The 22,284-nt window shown below is 38.0% G+C and overlaps 1 protein-coding gene across 1 annotated transcript; it reads right to left on the minus strand.

Moving 5' to 3' along the window:
- Positions 1-4,006: 4,006 nt before the first annotated feature.
- On the minus strand, positions 4,007-16,411 carry LOC104606956 (proline-rich receptor-like protein kinase PERK15). The gene is made up of 8 exons (XM_010272411.2): positions 15,818-16,411; positions 7,256-7,783; positions 7,090-7,176; positions 6,923-6,993; positions 6,624-6,700; positions 5,513-5,660; positions 5,152-5,310; positions 4,007-4,272 (listed from the first exon to the last, which is right to left on the minus strand). Exons 1-8 carry the CDS (start codon positions 16,368-16,370, stop codon positions 4,210-4,212), a joined length of 1,686 nt encoding a protein of 561 aa, XP_010270713.1. The 5' UTR covers positions 16,371-16,411; the 3' UTR covers positions 4,007-4,209.
- Positions 16,412-22,284: the final 5,873 nt, after the last annotated feature.

Here is a 22,284-nt window from a genome sequence, read left to right on the forward strand (position 1 = left end):
CTAGTTGAGATAGATAAGGGACAACTCGAGCTCACTATGATAATCACCTCGGGGTATATCATAAAAACTACCTCAAGTATGGAGGAATAGCTCGGAGTAACAACTACCGAAAGATCCTACTCCGTACATGTAGCTCTAATAGCTCGAGTGATAAAATCGATTCGGCAGAAAGTAAAGAGCACACAATACTTAGTAGAAAAAGATAAGACATTTCATTACTAATTTTTATAAACAAAAAACCGGGCTTAACAGCCTGAGAAAAGTTCAACAGAAAACAAATAAAAAGTAGGGTCCAACTACCCAAGAGAGTTCATCAAAAAAAAGAAAAAGAAAAAAAAAAGAGAGATATTTAAAACCGGGTTCTAACACCTGGGAACCACCAGAATCCATTCAGAGAAAAAACTGAAAAGCAGCAACCGGCCTTAGGGATCCACTGCCTCCACATCCTCGTCATCCTCCGGAGAGTCAGGTTCCTCCTCCTCTGCTAGGTCTGCCGTCTCTGGATCCAGACCCTTCATTGTTATGCCATCGAGATTGAGCCCAAATAATTTCTTTCGGACCAGCCAGCGGCAGAGTTTGAATCCAGAACGGTAGGAGCTCGAGCCGTACTCCACCTGGAGGTCGTGGTACTCCTGGGAGTCCTTGAAGTCCCACACTGCCTTAGCTCGCTCAGCCTCCACCATAGTGTCAAAGTTCCGAGTCCGATCCTGAAGTGTGGACTCCATGTCCCGGACTTGCTGGCGAAGAAGCTCCCTCTCCGCTGCCACCCTCGATGACTCCTCAGATAGCCGGGCGATCTGTGCCTCCTGGTCCCGGATGAGCAGTTCATGGGCCTCGCTCCCCTTTTGATCCTGAAGGACTTCACCTCAGGCCCGATCGAGCTCGCCCTAGAGCTTCTGCACCTTTGACCTTTGAGCGAGAGCATCGCCGGAGTGAATGTTGGTCTGGAGGGCCATGGCATGGATGGCGGAGTTCACCTGTCAACAAAAGGCCGAGGTTAAAAAAGAAGAAAGAAGGAGAAGAAGAAAAAAGAAAAAAAAAGTAGTCACTTACCACCATGCAATGAGCGGAGGCTAGCCTGGCGAGCTGCTTGGTGTCCATCCCTCCCCAGCTAGCGACCTCCTCGTGGGAGGCTGCCTTTCGGCTCCTTTGTGAAGCCACGGTGAAGTCAGTGACGCTTTCCCACCCCCCGGTGGGAAACCGCGGGAAAGCGAAAGGGTGGGACTGCTCAGGCGGTGGGAACTGCCTTTGCGCCGGGAGCTCGGGCTTGGGCTCTTCTGTGCCACCTTCTGTGGCTACTCCCTCGAACGAGACCGGTGGGACCTCATGCCTTGGAGAAACGAAGGCTGGATCAGCAGCCTCGAACTCAACGCTCCCGGAAGTGGAAGCTCGGTCAGAGCGCGACCTCTTCACTCTGTGCGTCTGGTTGCTGGACAGAAGGCGGCGTGCGTCTACACCAGACATGATGACTGCCAAAAAATCACAAGGCATTAGTCCAATAAAAAAAAACACTTTTTTTACAAGGCATTGCACGACCTAAAAGGCAACCTACCAGGGTCAGGTCAGCCTGCGCGAGCTTGTCCTCGGTCAAGTAGTCCGACCAATGGAAGCCAACTGCTGCCTAGGATTGCAACGTTTCCCAAACTTTAGGATCCAAGTCAACGCCTGAATCCTAGATGGCGGCCCTCCAATGAGTTGGGAAGGGCCACCCTTCGAGGTTGCGAACTACAAAATAGTCCCGCTTCCAGGCCAGGATCCAGTTTGGCTGCTCGTGCAGGAGCTTGAAGCCGGGATGGGGAGAAAAATAATAGGAACGCCTTTCTGGAGGCGCTCCAGGGGAAGCATTCTTGATGGAGAGGATGGTGGAGAAGATGTCGAGGTCAAGGGGAAGACAATATTCGTAAAATAAAGAGATAGTCCCAACTACATTTTGGATTGAGTTGGGGTGAACTTGGTCGATAGTAACATTGAAGTGGTTCAAAACCTCCACTATCAGAGGATGTAGAGGAAGACGGAGGCCGGCGATGAGCTGTTCCTGGAAGATCACTATCTCGTCGGGACCGTGCTTCCAAGGATAGTCACAGGAAGAGAGACTGTAGACGAGGTCTCTGGGAAGGTCTAACTGAAGAACCAAGGTCCTAAGTCTCTCCATCGACATGGAGGAAGGACTGAAGCTATCTGGCTCCCTACCCCAGGAGGTGGAAGCTGTCTCACCGAAGGCCTCACAAGCCTCCAGGGCCTGGCCCCAAGCTCCCCTTGAGATCGAGTTGGCGTCATCTTGGTCACCACCCCGGGGAAAGTCATTGTACGGGTACCTAGACATACTGACAAAGTGTAAGACTCACTAGGGAAAGCTGAACCGAAAAGACGGAGTGAACGGAAGAAGAGCTCGAGCAGCTAGGTGAAGGCGTGACCTTAGAATCCGAAGGCAAGGCAAGTTGGCGTGAAGGAAATGAGGCCTGGGGTCCTCCTATTTATAGCCACTATGCCCACAAAACCAACAGCCCAGATTAAGGCAAATCTGACGATTCGCAATCAAGCTGACCGCACATCTCCTGAAACCAAAATGTGACTGGCTGCACGTCTTCCATCATTACGGTAATGTTGGCTGCACGACTTCCGAAGGTGAGAGCCGTTTCGGTGCGCTTTTTGGCATTCAAAAGGTCCTAACACCCGCGTATGTATTTAATGCGATTGATCAATCAAGTTTGAATTTCAGGTTAAATCCACTCGTCACACTCCATGAACTCCTCGCGTTAGAGTAGAATCCTTAGCTCGAGGAGTGTGGGGCAATTGATGGAGGATGATTTGACTCGACCTCCTGAGAAAGTGACACGTGGACATGACTCAGCATAAGCAACAGCTCAGCATATCAGCCTGTCTGCGGCTAAGTAACGAGCTCGCAAGACAGCTCGCTACATTACAGCTCACCACAGAATGAACTCGCTACAACGCAAGCTCGAGAACCCCAGTATGCTGAAAGGGAATAATCCAAGACAAGTCAATCCCAACTCGCTCCAATACTTAGGCAAGAAGACTGCCCCAAAAAGGCAACCTCAGGCGGAATCACATCGGGACACATCCAGGAACTCCCTACAAGGTAGTTCGCTATGGGATAGCTCGCTACAAAGCAGCTCGCTGTTAAGCGATGTGGAGTTTTTAGAAGCTTCTTACCTGACAAGACCGTACCCGTCAGACTACATCACGTCTCCTCGTTGACGGCACACTCCCTGCCAACCCAGCAGACTGCACCCACATCCCTCGACAGGTGGTGGCGTGTCTGTCCCTTCCGAGTACGTGTCTCACATCCGATTGGGCAATACCCTGCTATACTTACCTGTGCAGCCTTGGCAAATAACGGCTGCAACAGAGAGCCAGTGGCGGTTATGCCCGTTTTGACAAGAACACCTACATTTATAGGCCCCAGGGGTCGAAGGGGCGAAGGGATCTGAGAACTGGCATCTTGTATCTTGAGTAAATTTCGAACTTTGACTGATCTAGTGCTACCCACACTCTTAGCTTTCTCTACATTCCTTACCGCTTTCTTAGGTGTTCTAACTTAAGCATCAGAGTATTCCCACCGGGCAAGTCCCCCGGGAATCCTTCACCGTCTTCTTCTCAAGTACCGTTTGTCGCCAACTAGGAGCCAGTCGACTGCCAATTAGGAGTGCCCGGATTGCATCAGAATGTATTTGGAGAATCATTGATCGGATTATTAAGAAGCAAATTGACATTTTTGGGGGCATCTAGGAGGAAAGAAACTCTGCGAATGTTTAGGATTGTACCCATATCGTTAGGAATATGTATGAAGGGACCTTCTTCTGTTTTGGTTAGTTCATCCATAACAAATTAAAAAGATATAGACTACTGACAAAAAACTTAACCATCCATTGCTATAATCTCTTTTTAATGATGGAATGTATTTATAGTGACGAAATTTTAAATTCATCATTATAGAGTTATTTATAGTGATGGATATCACTGTACGTCCATCACTAAAATCCATTTTTCTTAGTTAGGGTTCTATCAACAAATAATTCACCAATACAAATAGGAATCATATATTATGAAATACAAAGTATAAATAATAAATATAATAAAATATAGTCAATGTCATCGATATGGATAAAAAAAGAAATCTACAGTTTTAAATCTAGTTCAGAGAGTGGAAGTGTAAAGGTTTTGTTGTATATTTCATTATTTGTTGCTTCAAATTTGATGAACTTCTTTCAGTTCTGCAATAGCTCTGAGTCCCTCCAAGACATGAACAATCTGCTAGGTTCAAATCATAATTAAATTTTTAGGAGAATCCATGCAAAACATAAAATCTAAACATAAATCAGTACAGACAGAATTTTAACCAATGTTTTTAAAACTAGAAAGGAATCACTTCTCATGTGGTGGATCAATGGTTCGACCATGGATCATATGAATGGATATCCATGATGTACATAGCATCAATGAAAAAAAAAAATAGAAAATTATAAAATTATAAAAAAATAAGCACATATGTTTCTAAAATTATATATTCCTCATAATAATAAAATCAATTGCAAAAAATGAGAGTCACCATTATTAGTGATGAAAATTACTAGAAATACAAAAAAAAAAAGAAAACATAACAGTAAGACTCAGTTTGGAAGGAGTACAGATACAAATATATACAGTGCACATGCATGCAAAATAATATAAAATATAAAATTTTGCACTTTACATATTTGTATTTGTACTCCTTCCAAACTGAACTTAAAGAGTAAACATCTAAACAATAACCCACTACCAGGTCCAAAAGTTAAGTAATTCAAAAAGTTGGGCTATTTCATTGATTGAGTCAAATGAGTTCTTGCAGGTGAAGGATGATTTGAGAGTGAAATACACCTGTAAATGAGTAGGGATCTCCTGCAAACAAAACATGTTCAATAACCTACACATTGCACATCTCACTATAAGATTATAAGATTAGGACCCACCATAAAAAAGGGACCCAGCATGTATGAGATGTATGCAATATTAGATCATGTTGGTAGGGTGTTGAAGCATATTTTGTTGGTAGAAGATCCGGACTCCCTATAAATATGACCAGATGACAGTTTGACGGATCGGATTGGCCAGTTTGACTATGGGTCCAAACATTGTATCCAAGATGCTTACCATGCTCATGCAGGGTCGATGCAATGCAAAAACACGCACACAAGCATTTGCACAAGCAACCATGCGTTCCATCTCAGTGGCGTTGTAGTCCTGTAACCGTGGATCAACAAATGCATCATAGTTGCCATTCTCTATAGCTTGTGTGAGCAAAGGCCTCACCTACGATTTCAAAATAGTGAGATCAATCGTGTAAATTTAGCCAGTCTTATGCAAATTGTACAGAATAAGAGAGAGCCCACATTTGTTGAGCAATGCTACCATGCTAGTAAATTGTTCTAGTTCTTCATGCCACAGTTAATGGAATGACAGCATCTTTGAAGGGTTTAGAACTAGGGGTGTTCTGATGCAAGGACATACTCACCGAGTCTACAAAGCTAACATTTAGGTCGAATCGAGATTCATGAAATGGGGAGCATCCGGTAATCAACTCTAACAATGTGACCCCAAACGAATAAACATCTGATTTTACTGTTAGTTTCCCGGTGGATGCATATTCTGGAGCAAGATACCTGTGGAAAGTCAAAAGTTGTTAATTTTAAGAGGAAAAATGAAAAGGATTAGAGTAGAACATAATCACAATAAATGCCGCCGGTGACCGGTAGAGAAGAAGAAAATCACATTTGAGATTCAAAACAGGGTTCCAAGTCCGTCGGAGAAGGAGAAGCCACTTACCGGAGGGTCTTACCGCTTGCCGCTGGTTGCTGCTGGATATGGATATGGTTGAATGATTCACCGCCGGAGGTCAGTGAATCAGTGAGGATGCCGCCGATTTCTGTGTTCTCAAAACTACGTACGGCTCGAGTGACTTGAAAATGGGAGGAGTGGGGGAGAGAGGGAGATGAAACGAAGGGATGGAGGGCTCTCGATTGATTTTGTTTTCGTCCCACCCGGTTTAACCGACGGTTATTTAAGCTAACGGCGATCGAGGTGTCGCGCATGACTCGAAGGGGCAACGTGCACGCCTCCTATTGGAGGGTTCACGGGGGTTCACTGAATCTCGCCTCAATGCCAATGGCCTGAGTGCTAAATTCATTTGACATTTGACTTGGCGTTGCTCATTTGTCAAAAACAGAAATGAGAGTAAAAATGATTTGCACCCCTCCCCCACACTGAAAAGTAGTGATGGGCGAGGGGGAGGAGGACTTTTCATCATTAGGAAGGAAATAAAGTGGGAGGTAGAAGTGCAAATTTTGCTCAAGTGCAAATGATAATTACAAAAAAAAAATTAAATTAACTAATAAAATAGTTGCAAATTTTATATCTGCTTTTTACACAGCAAACAAACATAAGAAGCACCACACTCCCTTTGTTTCTTGGGTAAATTAATTAGCATGCAAGGTTGAAGTAGATAAAATTCACTTATCAATTACCACGGAAAAATAAATTAAATTAATGATAGTCACAAACAAACTTTAGGTGTTTATAACGAGTTGTGAAACTTAAATAGTTTAATTTAAAGAAATGGCCCTTACCCAAAAGTTCCCATTATTCGGGTTGAAACATGGGTATCAGTACCAGTAAAGAATTTTGCCAACCCAAAATCTGCAACCTGAGAAAACAGTCCTAGTTAGTTAACTAAGTTATAGAAATGGGATTCCAAATTCAAGATAGCAAGTAGATAATCATATCACATAATCCAAACAGATGCTAATATATGCGTCTTTTTAAGTTTCCTTAATTATAAAATGTGCAGTTCCGTTCACTACAACAACTTGGTTTTGATTTCTGTGTACACCACTCTTATTGGGCTTTCCATACACACACACAAAACCTTTGCCTCAAATTTAGAGTCAAGGAGAATATTTGTAGCCATAATATCACGATGGACAATCTTAGGATGACCTATAGATATAATTGCTTAAAGTTAAGTAAGGTTAATTAGAATAAAACAATACCTCATGACTTGTCACTAGAAAGTAAGGTTAGAATAAAACTCACAGTCCTCATGCAGATATGCAAGTCCTTTTGCAGTTCCAATGGCGATTTTTAGTCTCGAAGCCCAATCCAAAGTTGGTTGATCTTTCCCTGCAATCATTTTTTCTTCTTTTATTTCTTTGAGAAAAGTTCTAGAAGGTTGATAGGAGAAATATATAGAAAGACATACCATGTAAGTGGAAGTCCAAGGTCTTGTTTGGAACAAATTCATAAACAAGCATTCTTTGATTACCATTAACACAATACCCAAGCAATGAAACCAGATGTTTGTGATGTACACGGCTAATAATTTCAATCTCAGTAAGAAATTCACGGTCGCCCTGTCTACTTTTTTCTTTAAGACACTTAACCGCTACTTCATTCCCATCAGAAAGGATTCCTTTGTAGACATATCCGAAACCACCTGCTCCTATGTCTTCTGAGAATCCATTGGTTGCTTCTGCTAATTCTTCAATTTCGAATGCCTTTGTTGAGAAGGACTGCTTAAGTTGATTCTCTAACACTGAATGCACGGGCCCCCAACCTCCGGTGCTGCTTGAGACCGGAGGTGGAAGCTCTGAATTGTATGATGCTGAAAGCAGCTGCTGTGGTGATTCAGCTGCTAATGGAGGTGAAGACTTTGGTAGCATTGGTACCTCACAACCTTGCGGTGATGCTTTGAGTTCCCATTGTTGGGGCTGAGAATTCTGACGATTATCTGATTGTATTGCCCACCATCATGAATAAGAATAAGAAAATTTCAGGAGTAACATCAATGAGTACAGGAAATTTGTGTAAGAGAATCCTACTAGTTGCAAGCAATCTGTTACGGTTCTAAATGTTAAAAATGCATATTTGTAGAGTGCAAAACTATGTATTTGTACTGTAGATATTTGTTTTTGCATTCCTTCTATATTGAGCCTAACTATATTATTTTGCACTCTTAATTAATGCAAAATTTGTATTTTTTGTCTCATTCACATCAATTGAGTCCTTGAGAGTGCAAAATTTGTATCTTAAAATGCTGATATAAAATTTATACCACTGTACCACTTTCCTTCTCCCCTAGTTCCCTCCCATCCCATAGAAAGTGAGAGTCTGTACTGTTTGATTCCACCATTCAACTCATTAAAGAAAAGTACAAAACAAATTAATTAGAAAAATATAATATCATTCCAGATCATTTTTATAGTATATATGCTTATCACATTGAGAAAAGCATAAAACAATAAATATTTAGTAAAACACGTATTTAAAGTGTGTTTAGAGAATTCGTGCCATACAGCAATTCTTGCAGAATAGAGGCAAAGATAAGAGGAGATTCAAAATTACTCATCAAGCCACCCTCCGAGATATCTACATCAACCACTTCTATCAAACTTCCAGCAGGAGCGGCCTTAATATTCAGTATTCTCATTTTCATAGGAAAGGATAGCCCATTTTCCTCTTTATCAAGAAAAGCCGGTAATGTGAATGGACATGTAGCCATCATTTAACAGGGAGCAATGCCAAAGTCTGCAAGGTTGTCTTTGGTATCAATGTTGTTACTTGTTTCTATATAGAACGTCTTGAGTAGATCAATATATATAAATTGTTTCTCTACCCGAAATGTTTCACCTAGTCTCTTTTTAACAGATTGCTTTGGTCTGAGAATTTCTTTTTTGGTTTGATCTAGTTTTCTAAAATTTAGAAAGATGACCAAAACGTAAAATAGATTAAACCGAATTATTAATAATGTATATAATTATATTGTTTGCATGGATGCTAGGAGTGCTCACGATTCGATTAATTGAACCGTGGGGTGATTTTCTAGACCAAATCGACCTATTCAATTTTTAAATCTAATCAAACTGAAACCGAACCGATATAACCGGTTAACCACGGTTTGATTTTTCGGTTTTTTATGTACTGAAATTTAAAGAAAAAAGGTAAAAAACCTCTTCCCTCTTGCAGATTGAGAGTGAACAGAATTAAGACTGAGATGACATGAGAGATTGAAAGAGATGAGTGACTAAGATTGAGAGAGAAGAGGAAGATGTTGGGGAAGAAGAAGAAGAGTGTGAGAGAGAGAGAACAGAGAGTGAGACAGTTGGTTGCTTGGTCGGACGTCGGTGATGGTGACTCGGTTGTCGGAGGCCATCTATGATTCGGTCAAAAGTCAGAGTGTCGGAGTCTGTCGATCCGTTAGGGAAGAAGAGAACTAAGACTGAGAGTGACAAAGAAAGCTAGAGTCGTAGAGAGAGACTTATTAGGGAAAATGGAAACTAGAAAGGCACGGCGGAGGTAAGGAGGCTTATTAGGGACGAAGAGAGAGACTGCTAGTCTGGCTATCAGTCTGCCGGCCTTTTGAAGAGAAAGACTGAAAGCCTAAAACCTAAGGTCTCAGTTCGGCAGTTTGGTACTCTCAGACTGCCGAACTTTTTTATTTGATTTTCAAAAAATATAAAAAATATAATATTACATAAATATATTATATATTGGTCGGTTTAATTAACCGTTGATTTTTTAAATGATTAACCGAAACTGAGATCTCTAAACCAAACCAAATTGGGTTATGAACACCCCTATCTCTCGTCCCTTTCCTCTTAACTTCCATCCTCAGTCTCTAGCTCAAGGAAATTAGGTACAGCAGTACCTATCCAATAATTAATATATGAGATCATCCTTTAGGAATTTGGCACGGTGGGGACGTAAGTGTTTCCAGGGCTTCTTAGAGAGCTCAAATGATTGTACAACAGATTGGCAATATCCAAGCATTGCCCCCCACCACGGACTCAATTGCAAAAGAAAGGTGTCTTGAAAGGGAATATGCCGATTGACTAGAGAAATTACTAGACCCAATAACTAGAATGTGGGATGAACAGAAACTCTCCAATTTTTTGATGCAGTTGTGGTGAGTGCAATCAAGAGAATACCGTTGTATTTCGACGGGAAGAGCAATAATGATAAACTGGTTTGGATTAAAGTAATCTCCATGTATAAGAAATAAGTAATGGTACAACTTTAACCGTCATCAACTGTGAACAAGATGTGGAGAAGACTGTGGGCTTCCAAAGGCCTACCACCAAGAGTAGTGCAACTCTTTTCATGGCGCTGCTTAGTCGAAGCGGTATGCTTCGTGCCAGCCTAGCTGCCTAGAGTAAGAAAGTAGATTCTGTTGGGAATTTGGATTATTGAAACTTGGAGGAGAAGTTTTGAGGCGCATCTTAAGATATTGTCTTTATTTGCCCCCACTCAGTTCCACTGAATTTGTTGTTGGGTTACAGGCAAATCTATTCTTAGGATATAATAGAGTCTTGAGAGAGAATCTACAACTAATAAAGTTGAAGAGTATCCAAAGAAACCTTTTGTAACACAATAACAGATTGGATTGAGAGAAACAACAATGATTTTTTAAATTGTGTGTAAAAGTTTGATTCGTGCTCCTTAAATAATTTCTAAAGTCATGGAACCGAGAAAAGTGATTGTTCAGAAAAGGCTCATTGAACAATTACAATTTCAAAAATAATGGCTGTTAAAAGTTAGTTAATAATTTATGACCGTTAACTTTGAATGGTGCCTCTTGATCACACTTGATTGAATCGTGACCATTGAAACATCAACAGTCAGCCTCGCAATAAAAGTTAAAGCCATCCTTCACGAGCCATGCAAAGTGCCAGCAAAATACACTTTTAATGCGCCTCATTGTGCCACACACCACGGACACACGTGCATGCGTGTTGCGTGGTAGCAAGCCTCTATACTCTCCTCTTTATATCTAAAGAGTGTAAATAATCTCCTATTTAAAAACCCAAAAAAAGTCTTATAATTTTCCAAGGAACAAGTTAAAAACTTGTTTTAGTAAGAGGAAAAGCTATTTTAAGATATGAGTGCAGGTGCGTTTTTCATGTAATTGATCAATCAAACCCCATTGGATTTAATCTCTAATGAGATTAAAATCCAATAGATCCTAACTGTCCGTTGTGTGGAATTTAGGAGGTCTAAGGCTCAATTTGGAAGGAGTATAAATACAAATATGTAGAGTGTAAAACCATCTAATTTGTATTATTTTGTATGTATTTGTACTCTTTCCAAATTAAGCCTAAGGCTCGATTTGGTAGGAGTATAAATACAAATATGTAGAATGAAAAATCCTGTATTTTGTATTGTTTTATATGTATTTATACCGTACATATTTGTATTTGTACTCCATCCAAACTAAGCCTAAAGTGCAATTTTACGTTAAGACTTTTGCTCAGATTTAATACATTATACCTTTGTAGAATGGATCCATTGGTAGTTTGATCGGGTGGGTCACAAATGGAACATCAAAGTGATGAATGAAATGTTGATCATCGCCTGGCGCATTTGGAATGCTAGATGTGCATTTCTTTTCAAGAATGTTACACCAGATCGAAGGAGAGTTTGGATGCAAGCCGCAAACTTAATTGAGGATTACAAGCATTCCCACAGTAGCTCTTCGATAGAAGAAAATACTGAGGAAGCAAGTATCCATACTCCCTCATCATCCACATGGATGTCAGCTCCACTGGAGTATTTTAGGGTAAATGTGGATAGAGCTTCTTGCATGAAAGAGAGGTGTCGAGAAATGGAGATGTAGTGGGTCATAAATTGGCTTCACAATTCCAGCTTCAAAGAATTATCTTAAAGGAGATTCATCACATATTACATAGTCCTTGTCCCAAGTTTTTTCTATACCTCCTTGGCGAATTAGCTCCATAATTGCCAATTGAAGGGCTCCACAAAGAGGTACACATCACTCACACCCAACGATTGAGAAATAAGGTGGCTCACTTTTTAGCTCAAGTGGCTTTATCTCTAGCAATAGTCCGGATCAGATAGGTAGAACATTGTAAGTATATTGATTTGAGAGGGGGAAAACTGGTCAATGGGATTTTAGTTCTCATTGACCGAGAATTCCATGTTTTTTTTTTCTTTTAGATTTATGTAGGAATCAGGGAAAGTTTATTTTTCTGGGTATCACCCATCTCCTAGGTGGGTAAATAACTTTCGCACCTAGGGAGAAATTTGCCAACACTTGAATGGGACGAAAATGCCATTTTTAATAATAGATTTTTATGGCTAAAATGGTCATTGCCTTATTTACATGAGAAATAAAAGAACATGGGTAAAAGTGCTTCCCCAGGTAAATGTTTTCCAGGAAAAACTTACCCAAGTATTTACCTGGATAAGAAACTTCCTGAAAAGTGAATGGGGCCTAAATATTAAAAACCATTTTTGACAGTGACAGTTGTCCCCTTCTCCTTGCATTCAAAATATTTTCTTAGAGGAGCTAGGGATGTCAATGGGTCGGGTTCGGCACAGGTTTGCCTCAATCCTAACCCGACCATCCGACACTTCAACCAAAACCCAAACAGACCTACATGATTTCTGAACCCGACCGGTCCTATAAGGTTTAACCCGATTCCGACCCGACTTGATCTATATAGTTTTAAATGTATTTCTTAACACATTTTAAAGACCTTAAATAAGGATATTGTTTTATAGATTCTAAGGTGTTATTTTTTCCATTTAAAAAAAAAAACAAAAGAAAATCAACATCAACATATAAATAAATTATAAACTTTAAGGTTTTAAAGTTAGAAGTAAAAAAATTGCAAGAATACAAGGCATATACGCAAGGTATCATGACCCGGCAGGGCGGGTCAGCCAAAACCCGAATCCGACTCGGGTAAAAATAATCAAAACCCTAGCCCGACCCTAAACCAAATAAACTTGACTCTAACCGGACCTTATAAGACAGGGTCAATCTGAATCAATTAACCCAACCCATTGACATCCCTAAGAGGAGTCCTCTTTCAGTGAATTTGGTGTGGGTAATGTCTGAGTTTGCCTACGGCCGGCTAAGGGTGTCAATGAACCAGTTTTGGTTTGGACCCCATCCAGTCCAAAATCATTTTGGATGGATTGGACGGACCAACAAGATATCTTGATTGGACCAATCCAGTCCAAAATATTTATTAATTTGGATTGGACCTAGTTCACTAATATCTGGTCCATTAATATAAGATAAGAATATGTGTGAATGGATTGGACCTGGTCGATTTAAAATGGACTCACATTCGATTGAATCGAATTGTACCAAATCCAGTCAAAAAAACAAAAAATCATTTCATATAGATAGCTAAATGACGGTTTGCTGACTAACAGACATTTAATTATGATCAATGAATATGGGGTCACCATAAATTATTGCCGTAGATTCTACATTTCAGATACCAATACCCGCCACCATTTGATTGGTCCTATCCTGGATCAAAAGCAGTTTGAAAGGAAAGTCTCATAGCCCTCCAATTTTATTGCAATTGATTGATGAATGCGTCAGTAAAGTATTTCAATTAATCTAATCTAAGAGGACACCTATAAATCGGTGGGACGTTCTCAGACCCAATACATCACAACACAGACACAGCTACCAGCACAAGGTAGGTTAGGCATCATCTGACATTGTAAGTATAGATACCTTTAATTATTGTCGTTTTATAAAACTTAATAGAATATACCCTCGGTAGCCAAGCCTAGAAAAAAAAAGAGTATGTATTGGAACAAAACTCAACCTTCTCAACGGTCGACAACAAAGCTCAACAAGCACATAATTGGAACATAATTCAACCTTCTAATAAGTAGCCATGAAACATAACTAAAGGCTGTGTTTGGTTTGAAGAAAAAAAATAAGAAAAGAAAGGAAAAGGTGGAAAAACTTTTATTAATCTTATATAATTTTCCTACTTTTCCCTTTCTTTCCTTTTTTTTTTTCTTCAAATCAAACATAGTTTAAGATGGCATTTCATAGCACTTTCCAACTGTCTAACCTGTAAAAACTTGTTTTTCAAGGTAAGGGGCATTAAAGATTAGCTTATTTTTAACATCTAATAAGAGAAAAATCTTAGAAATGGTAAGATTTGGTCTTATGTCTTATCAGAATCAGACGTGATGAAATGATGTTAATTCCTCATTATTATCACCCATTTAATAAATAATAATAATAATAATAAATGAGGAATATCTTTTTCCTAGGATTATTTCATCTTTTGATGACCTCTATTTTCCCTGGGTATTTTATGTACCACTAGAGAATGTAAAATAATATTTTTTCTATAGCCTATTATTCGAGTGAACCGAATTAGGATTTAGGAAGCAATCCTTAAATCAGAAAACTTAAGGTTGAGGATCATATTTCCCGATTTTGAAACAAATTCCTGTCCTTGACCCCTATTTTCATTGACAATAAAAATGACTCCATTCACGATCTCCAACAGAGACAGGCATTCTATTAAGAACTCAAATATCCAAAATTCTCAAAATTATAAATTATTATTATATATATAATTGGAGTCGGATGGGGCGGGCCGGGGAGGGAGAAAATTAAAATAGGCGAGAAAGACTAAGTCCAAATTAAATGATTTTTTGTCACTTTCTTTCAAATCTTTTGTTAAGAACAAGTAGAGATTAATTAATTCTATACGACCCCAATATTTAAACCAGAAAGCACCAGTTGATGTGATATTTTATACATTTTTCTTTGTAAAACTGGGTGCTCGCATTTTATTGAGGGTCTCCAGTCCAGGCGTAGGTTTCACATTCCATGCACAACAATATATTTGATGTATATGATGCATTTATAGATTGTAGGGTGTTGCTGTGGCTAAAGGTGAATACGCACCAACTGTTCATTGACTTTTTGTTCAAGTTGTAACCCGTCAATATATAATAAAAGAAAGCTATTGATTGGTTTACTAATGCAGATCATGACTCACCACATGATTGGACTGGCTTACTAATAACCTTATCTTAGCTTGTTTTTGCCATTGCTGCATCTACTTATAAATATTTTAGGTTGGTCAATATAAATTTTTTGAGAAATTATCTAATTACGCTACATCAAATAATCACTTGTACTAAAAAAATATAGGGATTTTTGGATGGCACTCTACCTCAGAACTCTGATTTGGACTGTAGACCTATAACAATTTAAATTTATAAATAGCTCCATCTATATGTGAATTGATATTAATTCCGAACTGATACCTACACGGTAAAACTAGGATTTACAGAAATCCCAAATTTGATATTTCCTCAACAAAACAGCAATGGTGTTAAATGTTGTATTGATAAATCAAAGCATTTGTAACTGAAAATTAAAAAAAAAAATATTCTCATAAAATTTGTATAAATGGAAATGGTATCAAATGCAACCTTAGTTTGATGAGAAAAACCGAAAAAACTTAGGTTTTCAGATCCACCGACCCCAAAACAACCTCAGGACAACCGGAGACTCCCCTTAGTCTGACTAGAGTTGCTTGCTTGATCATCATATATGTTCACAACTTCCTCTGTGCTCATAAATTCGATGTTTTTCGGAAATGTAGTCCCTCTAATTCCAACTTCTTAATTAAATAGAGAAGCTAGATCTCAGAGATGTGTCTGTAGTGGGTCAGATTTAGCCATAGTGGTCTTATTAATAAAATGTTAGTTTAGTGATTAATATCAAGATTGGTCATTTCATTTTGTCCTAGATTGCAGTTTTTTCTCTCTATGAATGGTAAGCTATGATCATCCACATGGATATCATTATAAAGAGGATTAATGCGGGACTAACTGTACATATAGGGATGGATATAAGGATATTTCGAGCAAAAAGCTTTTTATCAATGTAGGACAATTATTTTAGGCTGTTGAACCTATCATGCAATGCATAAATTAAAAAAGAAGAAGAAAGAGAAACTCTAACCTCTATTTGGAGCCTCAGGGGCTGAGGTTCGGATGTTTGAACTTCCAGTTCCAGCTGCGTTTTCTCCTCGCTTTTTCTTCTTATACCAAACAAATAATAATAATATAATGCAAACTACACCAATAACCGCCACGATTCCAGCTGCTAGCAATCCTGGTGAGAGTCCAGTGGATTTGCCAATAGAAGGTTGTAGCAACGTAGGCGACGATGGCGGCTCTGAACTTGTAGGCTCTGGCGACAGTGGAGCCGGTGAAATCAGCGGTAGTGACTCTAGAAGTCGTGAAGGTGGCAATGGTGGTGATGGTGGAGAAACTGATACCAGTGGTGGTGGTGGTGTTCCATAAATAGAGGCATATCTTGTAGATAGAAGAGATACTGGCAGCGATGCATGTATGAGGTCATTCAGGTTTGAAAACCATGGCGATGGTGGAGAGGCAAAGAGAAGATTGGGATCCACAGGAGGAGGAGGAGGCAAACTTGAAGATGTGGCTTCTGGAGGCAACGGTGAGAAAAGCCTACGTGATGGTGAAGATCTCCGAAAAATTATGGGCATGACTAATGCTTTTCTGAAAGAGGAATGGAAGCAAAGGAAGGACTGTGGCAAGGGTAGGGATGGATGTCAGTGGGTGGGCTTAAGTGATGAATCCTTATTAAGTAGACTCTATTGGGTTAGGGATCAACTTAATTGGGCTTCCGATTTGGTTTTCAATGGGAGCCAAACCGTTGACATTGTAGGTGACCGGGTTCGTTTACCTATTTTATTTAATCGGGTATGCGGGTTAGAGGCTTTAGAGCTAATTTGGGTTAGGTTCGGGTTGAATTGAAAACGTTTTGATCCCAAACCTCTCTTTTTTTGGGCACTTGTGCTCAAATGATACCAAATAAACTTATGGTTTTGGTCGTCACAGGCTCACAGCCTCTTGCAGCTGTGCATTGGAATATCTCCCTCTGAATGACCAAATGGGAGTTCTCATAAAAGTACTTAGTAATTAAGTGGGTTTTCATCAAAATTTTTGGGGTTTTGATTAGTCAGAGTCTTTTTAGGATTATAGATTTTTTCTTTTTGGATTTAGTCCCATCCAATATTTTCAAAACCGGATTAAACCGGATGATTGGACTGGAAAAACCGGGAACCGCTCACCTGATTGGTTCCGTTTCATCCCAGCCGCTTTTGGCCAAAAGTGGTTTTGGCCATTTTTAATTTTTAATTTATTTTTTTATTTTTTATGTTTTTGTTAGAACGGGCCATCCATTCAGTTTGAATGGTCAGACAGTTCAACTTGGGAATGGGACCCCAGAAAGTTCCCTATTCAATTTGGTTTTAAAAACTTTGGTCCCAACACAAGTCCCAACAGTCAATATTGCAGCCATGCATTCAGAACATCTCCCTTGTCTTTCTGGCAAGATGTTCCTAATGTACATCTTTAATGGATATTGGGACTAGGGCTGTCAATGAGTCAGGTCCTACTTGACGGACCCGATGACCCAAACCAATTGCATGGTTCTAGTTCTAGGAACTAAAACCGAAGGTCAGTTCTGGGTCCTGATATAGTGTTCGAATTAGTATCGGTTCAGAATTGGTTCCACCTAGTCACAAACTGGTTCACCCAACCCATCTAATATATATATATATATATATATATATTTATTTATTTATTACAATCAGGTCCATCAAGTCAGACTCGATTATTCCAAGAACCGATAGATTCGATTTTAGGTCTAAAAGCTGTAGACTCTATTGGATCCGATTTGGTTCTAGGTCCTCAATATTTTCTATGGAATCGACTCCGTTTCTAGTTGGTCCCATCCGAAACTTGAACTGTTGACAGCCCTAGTTGGGACCTTGTATTGGGATCATACCCCACCTAGTTGGGACCCTGTGTTGGGATCACATCCCAACTCTATACTTGGAGGTGTGAGATAAGTGATGGGATCTCTTGTCAAAAAATCTTTCTCAAATGCACATACAGCCTGGATATGCATGAGTATCGGGGAAAAAACTAAGATACTTATAGATACGCTTGGAAATACTATAAATACTTTAGTAAATCATAAAATACATTCACAACACTAAATATAAGACCTCAATGAGGTATATATACATTAAACTAATATATTTTAATGGTTTTATGAAGTAATATATTGTAGTTAATTATAATTTCATTAAAAATCCTATGCTTAAGTATATATACATTGCCACAACTTCTAAGTGAAAAAATAATTAATAATTATTTATTATTTAAATAATTAGTTTTATTATTTATTTTCAAAAAATATAAAAAATAAATAAACATTATATAATATTTTCAAAAAATAGTTATTAAAGAAGAAATTTCAATTGATTTGTGGATATGATAGATCATCCATTGAATTATAATATATTCAATCATTGTGATCAAATGACAAAATATAATTAATTAATTATTTTTTAATTCTATAAATATAAAAATAAAAATTAATAATTATTAAAGAAGAAATTTCAATTGGTGTATGGATATGATAGATCACCCATAGAATTATAATATATTGCTGTGATCAAATGATAAAATATAATTAATTATTATTTATTTTTTAATTCTCAAAATACAAAAAAAATATTAAAGAAGAAATTTCAATTGCTCTATGGATATGATAGAAAAATCCACAAATCTAAAACATATTTAGTCTTTATTGGTAGAGAAAAAAATACATTTTCAAATTTTTTGTTAATTTATATTTTCCACACATATCTTCACGATTTCCATAAATCTAGAGATAACACATAAATAAATGTGATTTTGAATGTAAGTAATGTATATTAACATAAATTTATACATTCAAGAAAAAAGAAATCATAAGATATTATAAAAATTGAAGAAATTTACCTAATTTTACCATATTTTTTCAAAATTTGAAAAATCTTCAAAAAAAATTAACAATTCACACTTGTTTCTTGCAAATTTTTGCAAATTTAACACTCTAGGAATGAGGTTTGGAGTTTTAGTGTCATTTGGGAGAGTGAAAGAAGCTTACTTTTTTCCTTTATTTTTTTTTTTTTAGTTTTTTGCTATATATTTTTTGTTGATACACCTCGATACAGCTCCAGTATGCCCCGATACACCCCCGATACATCTTCGGTACACCCCGATACGTCCCCAATATGCCTCAATTTTCCACATAAAATCGAGGCCCGCCCCAGGGCAGGTTTTCCCCGACCCTAAACAAGGACGGGGCGGGGTATGGGGCAAGGTATCTCGAATTTGGGGCGGGGACGGAGAGGGGGTGCCCCGCCCTATACCCGCCCGTGTGACGGATATAGGACGGATTCATGGAGCCCGTGTGACGGATTCATCGGTCCTGATATAAGTTACTTTTCAATTGTAGTTGTAGCGTGCAAAACATGTTGACTTGACGGATTCATCGAACCCGTGTGATTGTGCAATAGGATTTTCTGCAATCAAAATCTCTACTTTGAAAAAATATAAGCATCCAGCCAAATATTAGAAATATTTTTGACGAATTTAACATACATATACACGGAGATATTCTAAATATGTTGCCCGATGTGATGTATGCAAATTAAAATTTTTGCTTAAATCTAGGCTATTTAACTGCAGGTTTTCTTTGATACAACGTGAATATGTAATAACAAAATGTGTCCTGCTACACTTGTGTCAGGATCCTGACTCAGATTGGCCACATGATGTGTCTGAAATCCACCTATAATTCATGCTACATGTGTTATTTTTAATCCAAATATTAGTTGTACAGCGGTTTCAATTGTTTTTATATTTGATAAACAACCAAATTAGAAAAATATTTTAATATCTTGGCCGGGTATTTTGGTACTTAAACGATTATAATAATTAAGTAGCCAAAGCATAAAAGATTATAAGGTGGTATGGGAAGAGAAAAGTGATATATAATAGAAAATAGTAATAAGGACTGAAGAGAACATGTAGTGCACTTTTGGCCCTCTAAATATATTTCCACTTGAAGGACCTCTAAATATTTTAGATTATTGCTATATTAATAACTTAGTTGTATGCATTGACTTCGGAATCAATGTCTTCCCGTATGGTGTTTAGTCATGCCTCATATATATTGCATTATATTGAACAATGCTTTTAACCCGTTGTTTATCTGGCAGGTTGTTAAGATTTCAGGTCTGGTTTAATTAAGACCTGTTAGATGATTAAAAGCTGTTGATTTGGTCAATAATTATTTGATCTGATCAGTTTGACCGTTGATCCATTCGATTTGGTCATCAGGTTACAGGTTGTGCATTTAATGTATGCAAATTTTTGGAGGTCATAATTTTGTATTCTGATGTTTAATTGAAGTGATTTTTTTTGAGTAATTTTTCGAGACCTATGCATTCCAAGGATCTGTAGGTACCTTGCCCCACTATTTTGGCAAAAAAACTCTTTTTGGTCTCAAATTGCAATTTTTAATATTTTATTTATAAATAAAAGAATTAAAAACTGAATTAAAAAACATATATTAAATATAAAAATATATATAACATACCAAAAATATATTTATGCATTATTTGTTGATAAAATATATATTTATACACATATATGTGTGTGCACGCACAAACACACACACACACACACATATATATATATTATGACATGGCACAGTCTAAACCATTCGACCTAGCCAGTCAAACCAGTGACCCGTGACCTAGAGGCAAAATGGTTCAACCTACAAGTCGGTTTTTATAACATTGATATTGAATGCTTGTATAATTATCATTATTAGAAATATTTTTAATGACCAAAATATCTCTAATCCTTTATTGCAAGGTGGAAACTAGTGGGCTAGTAAGGTTTTTCCTTATTGCAAGGTAATTAACCCCCCCCCCCCCCCTCCTTTTGCATGTGTTTGGAAACATTACATTTATGCATTGACAGATGACAAACCAATGCATATTTATATTAATATTAAGATGCAAATAAAAAGAAGTAAGTTTGCATACAAGTGGGATTGTGATAAAAAAAAAGTATATGCTTTATTGGAATTCATGTTTGCATCTATTATAGCTAAAAGTCTGTTCGGTAAAAAGGTAAATTTGTCAATGCAAAACTAACCAAATTTTGTAATTTATGTGAATCATTTTACACTCTACATATTTACATTCACACTTATTTGCATCATTTCCAAACACAGCCTAAGACTTAGTTTTGGAAGAAGTGGTACAAATACAAATATGTAGAGTGCAAAACCTTGTATTTTGTATTTGTTTTGTACATATTTGTATTTATACTCCTTCCAAACAAAAAATCTTGTTTTAACACTTAATAACAAAAGTATAGCCCAACAAGAAATATGAAGACATAACATAAATGGGCCAAGGCCCATACTATTAAGTCCCACAAGCAAACGTGTGAAAGAAATAGTGGTGCCATCCCAAAAACAACAAGAATTAATTGACATTTTTTATTAGTGCTTGCATTGTCGATTGGTTTGTTGATGTTGAATAAACTCTTATTTGTTTTTGGTTTGAAAACATTTTAGAAAATTATTTCAAAATTTTGATAGAGGTCCAAATGATTGATATAGTGCCTACTATTGTCTTAGCACGTAACAAGAATCCATTAAATGAGAGCTTCTTGTCATCCAAACCTCAACCATGACATGGCGTTGAATTAAGACTAATGTCCCCAACCATAAATTACGCTAGATTTTCGACTGATTTAAGGGTTAGTATTATAATTAAAGAATTCTGGGGATTTCGGTCCCTGCAAGGAACCCATCTCCGTCATGAATTGGGGATGGAGGACAAATTTTATCTAAAATAGGAATCGGGGTTGGGGACAAGGATTTATCTTAAAATCGAGGCTGGGGACAAAGAATATGATCCCCACCACAAACCTACTCTATTGCCATTCATATGAATAAGGGTGCAAGCAGTGGCAGAGTTAGGAATTTTCTCTTTTGGGGGGAGGGGCAGGGGGTGGGAGTCATTAGAGATGGCAATTTTCCTTACCCCCACTAGGAATTCAGCCTCTCCAACCCAATCGGGTCGAATATGAAGATTGCTTTGGCAGGGACAAGGATGAGAAATGAAGTCCTAGCCCTAGTGCTAAACCTAACCTATTTAGACTAATGGTTTTCTTTTTCTTTCTTTGAAGTAAATCTTTTCTTAATCATATATTTTGAATTAAAGAAAAAATGAATTCAAGGATTTGGGTCCCTAATGGATTCATTTTTCTCCCCAATAAGGATGTGGGTTCATTTTTCTCCCCAATAAGGAATAGGTATGGAGATGGGGAGTTACGTGTTTAGAAATTGAGAATGAACATGGGGAGTATGGTCTGTCTCCACCCCAAAACTGTCCCATTGTCATTCCTACAAGTTATAAAATTTTTCTTGACTTATGGCAAGGAAAAAGTTATAATAAGTATATATTCACAATAAAATGCTTGGAAATAAAGAACATCCAAACAATAGAAAGTTTCTTCTAATAATTAAAAGTTATA

The sequence above is a fragment of the Nelumbo nucifera genome, chromosome 4 (assembly GCF_055504915.1).
Source record: "Nelumbo nucifera cultivar China Antique chromosome 4, China Antique-T2T, whole genome shotgun sequence".
In the NCBI taxonomy this organism is placed as follows: Eukaryota; Viridiplantae; Streptophyta; class Magnoliopsida; order Proteales; family Nelumbonaceae; genus Nelumbo; species Nelumbo nucifera.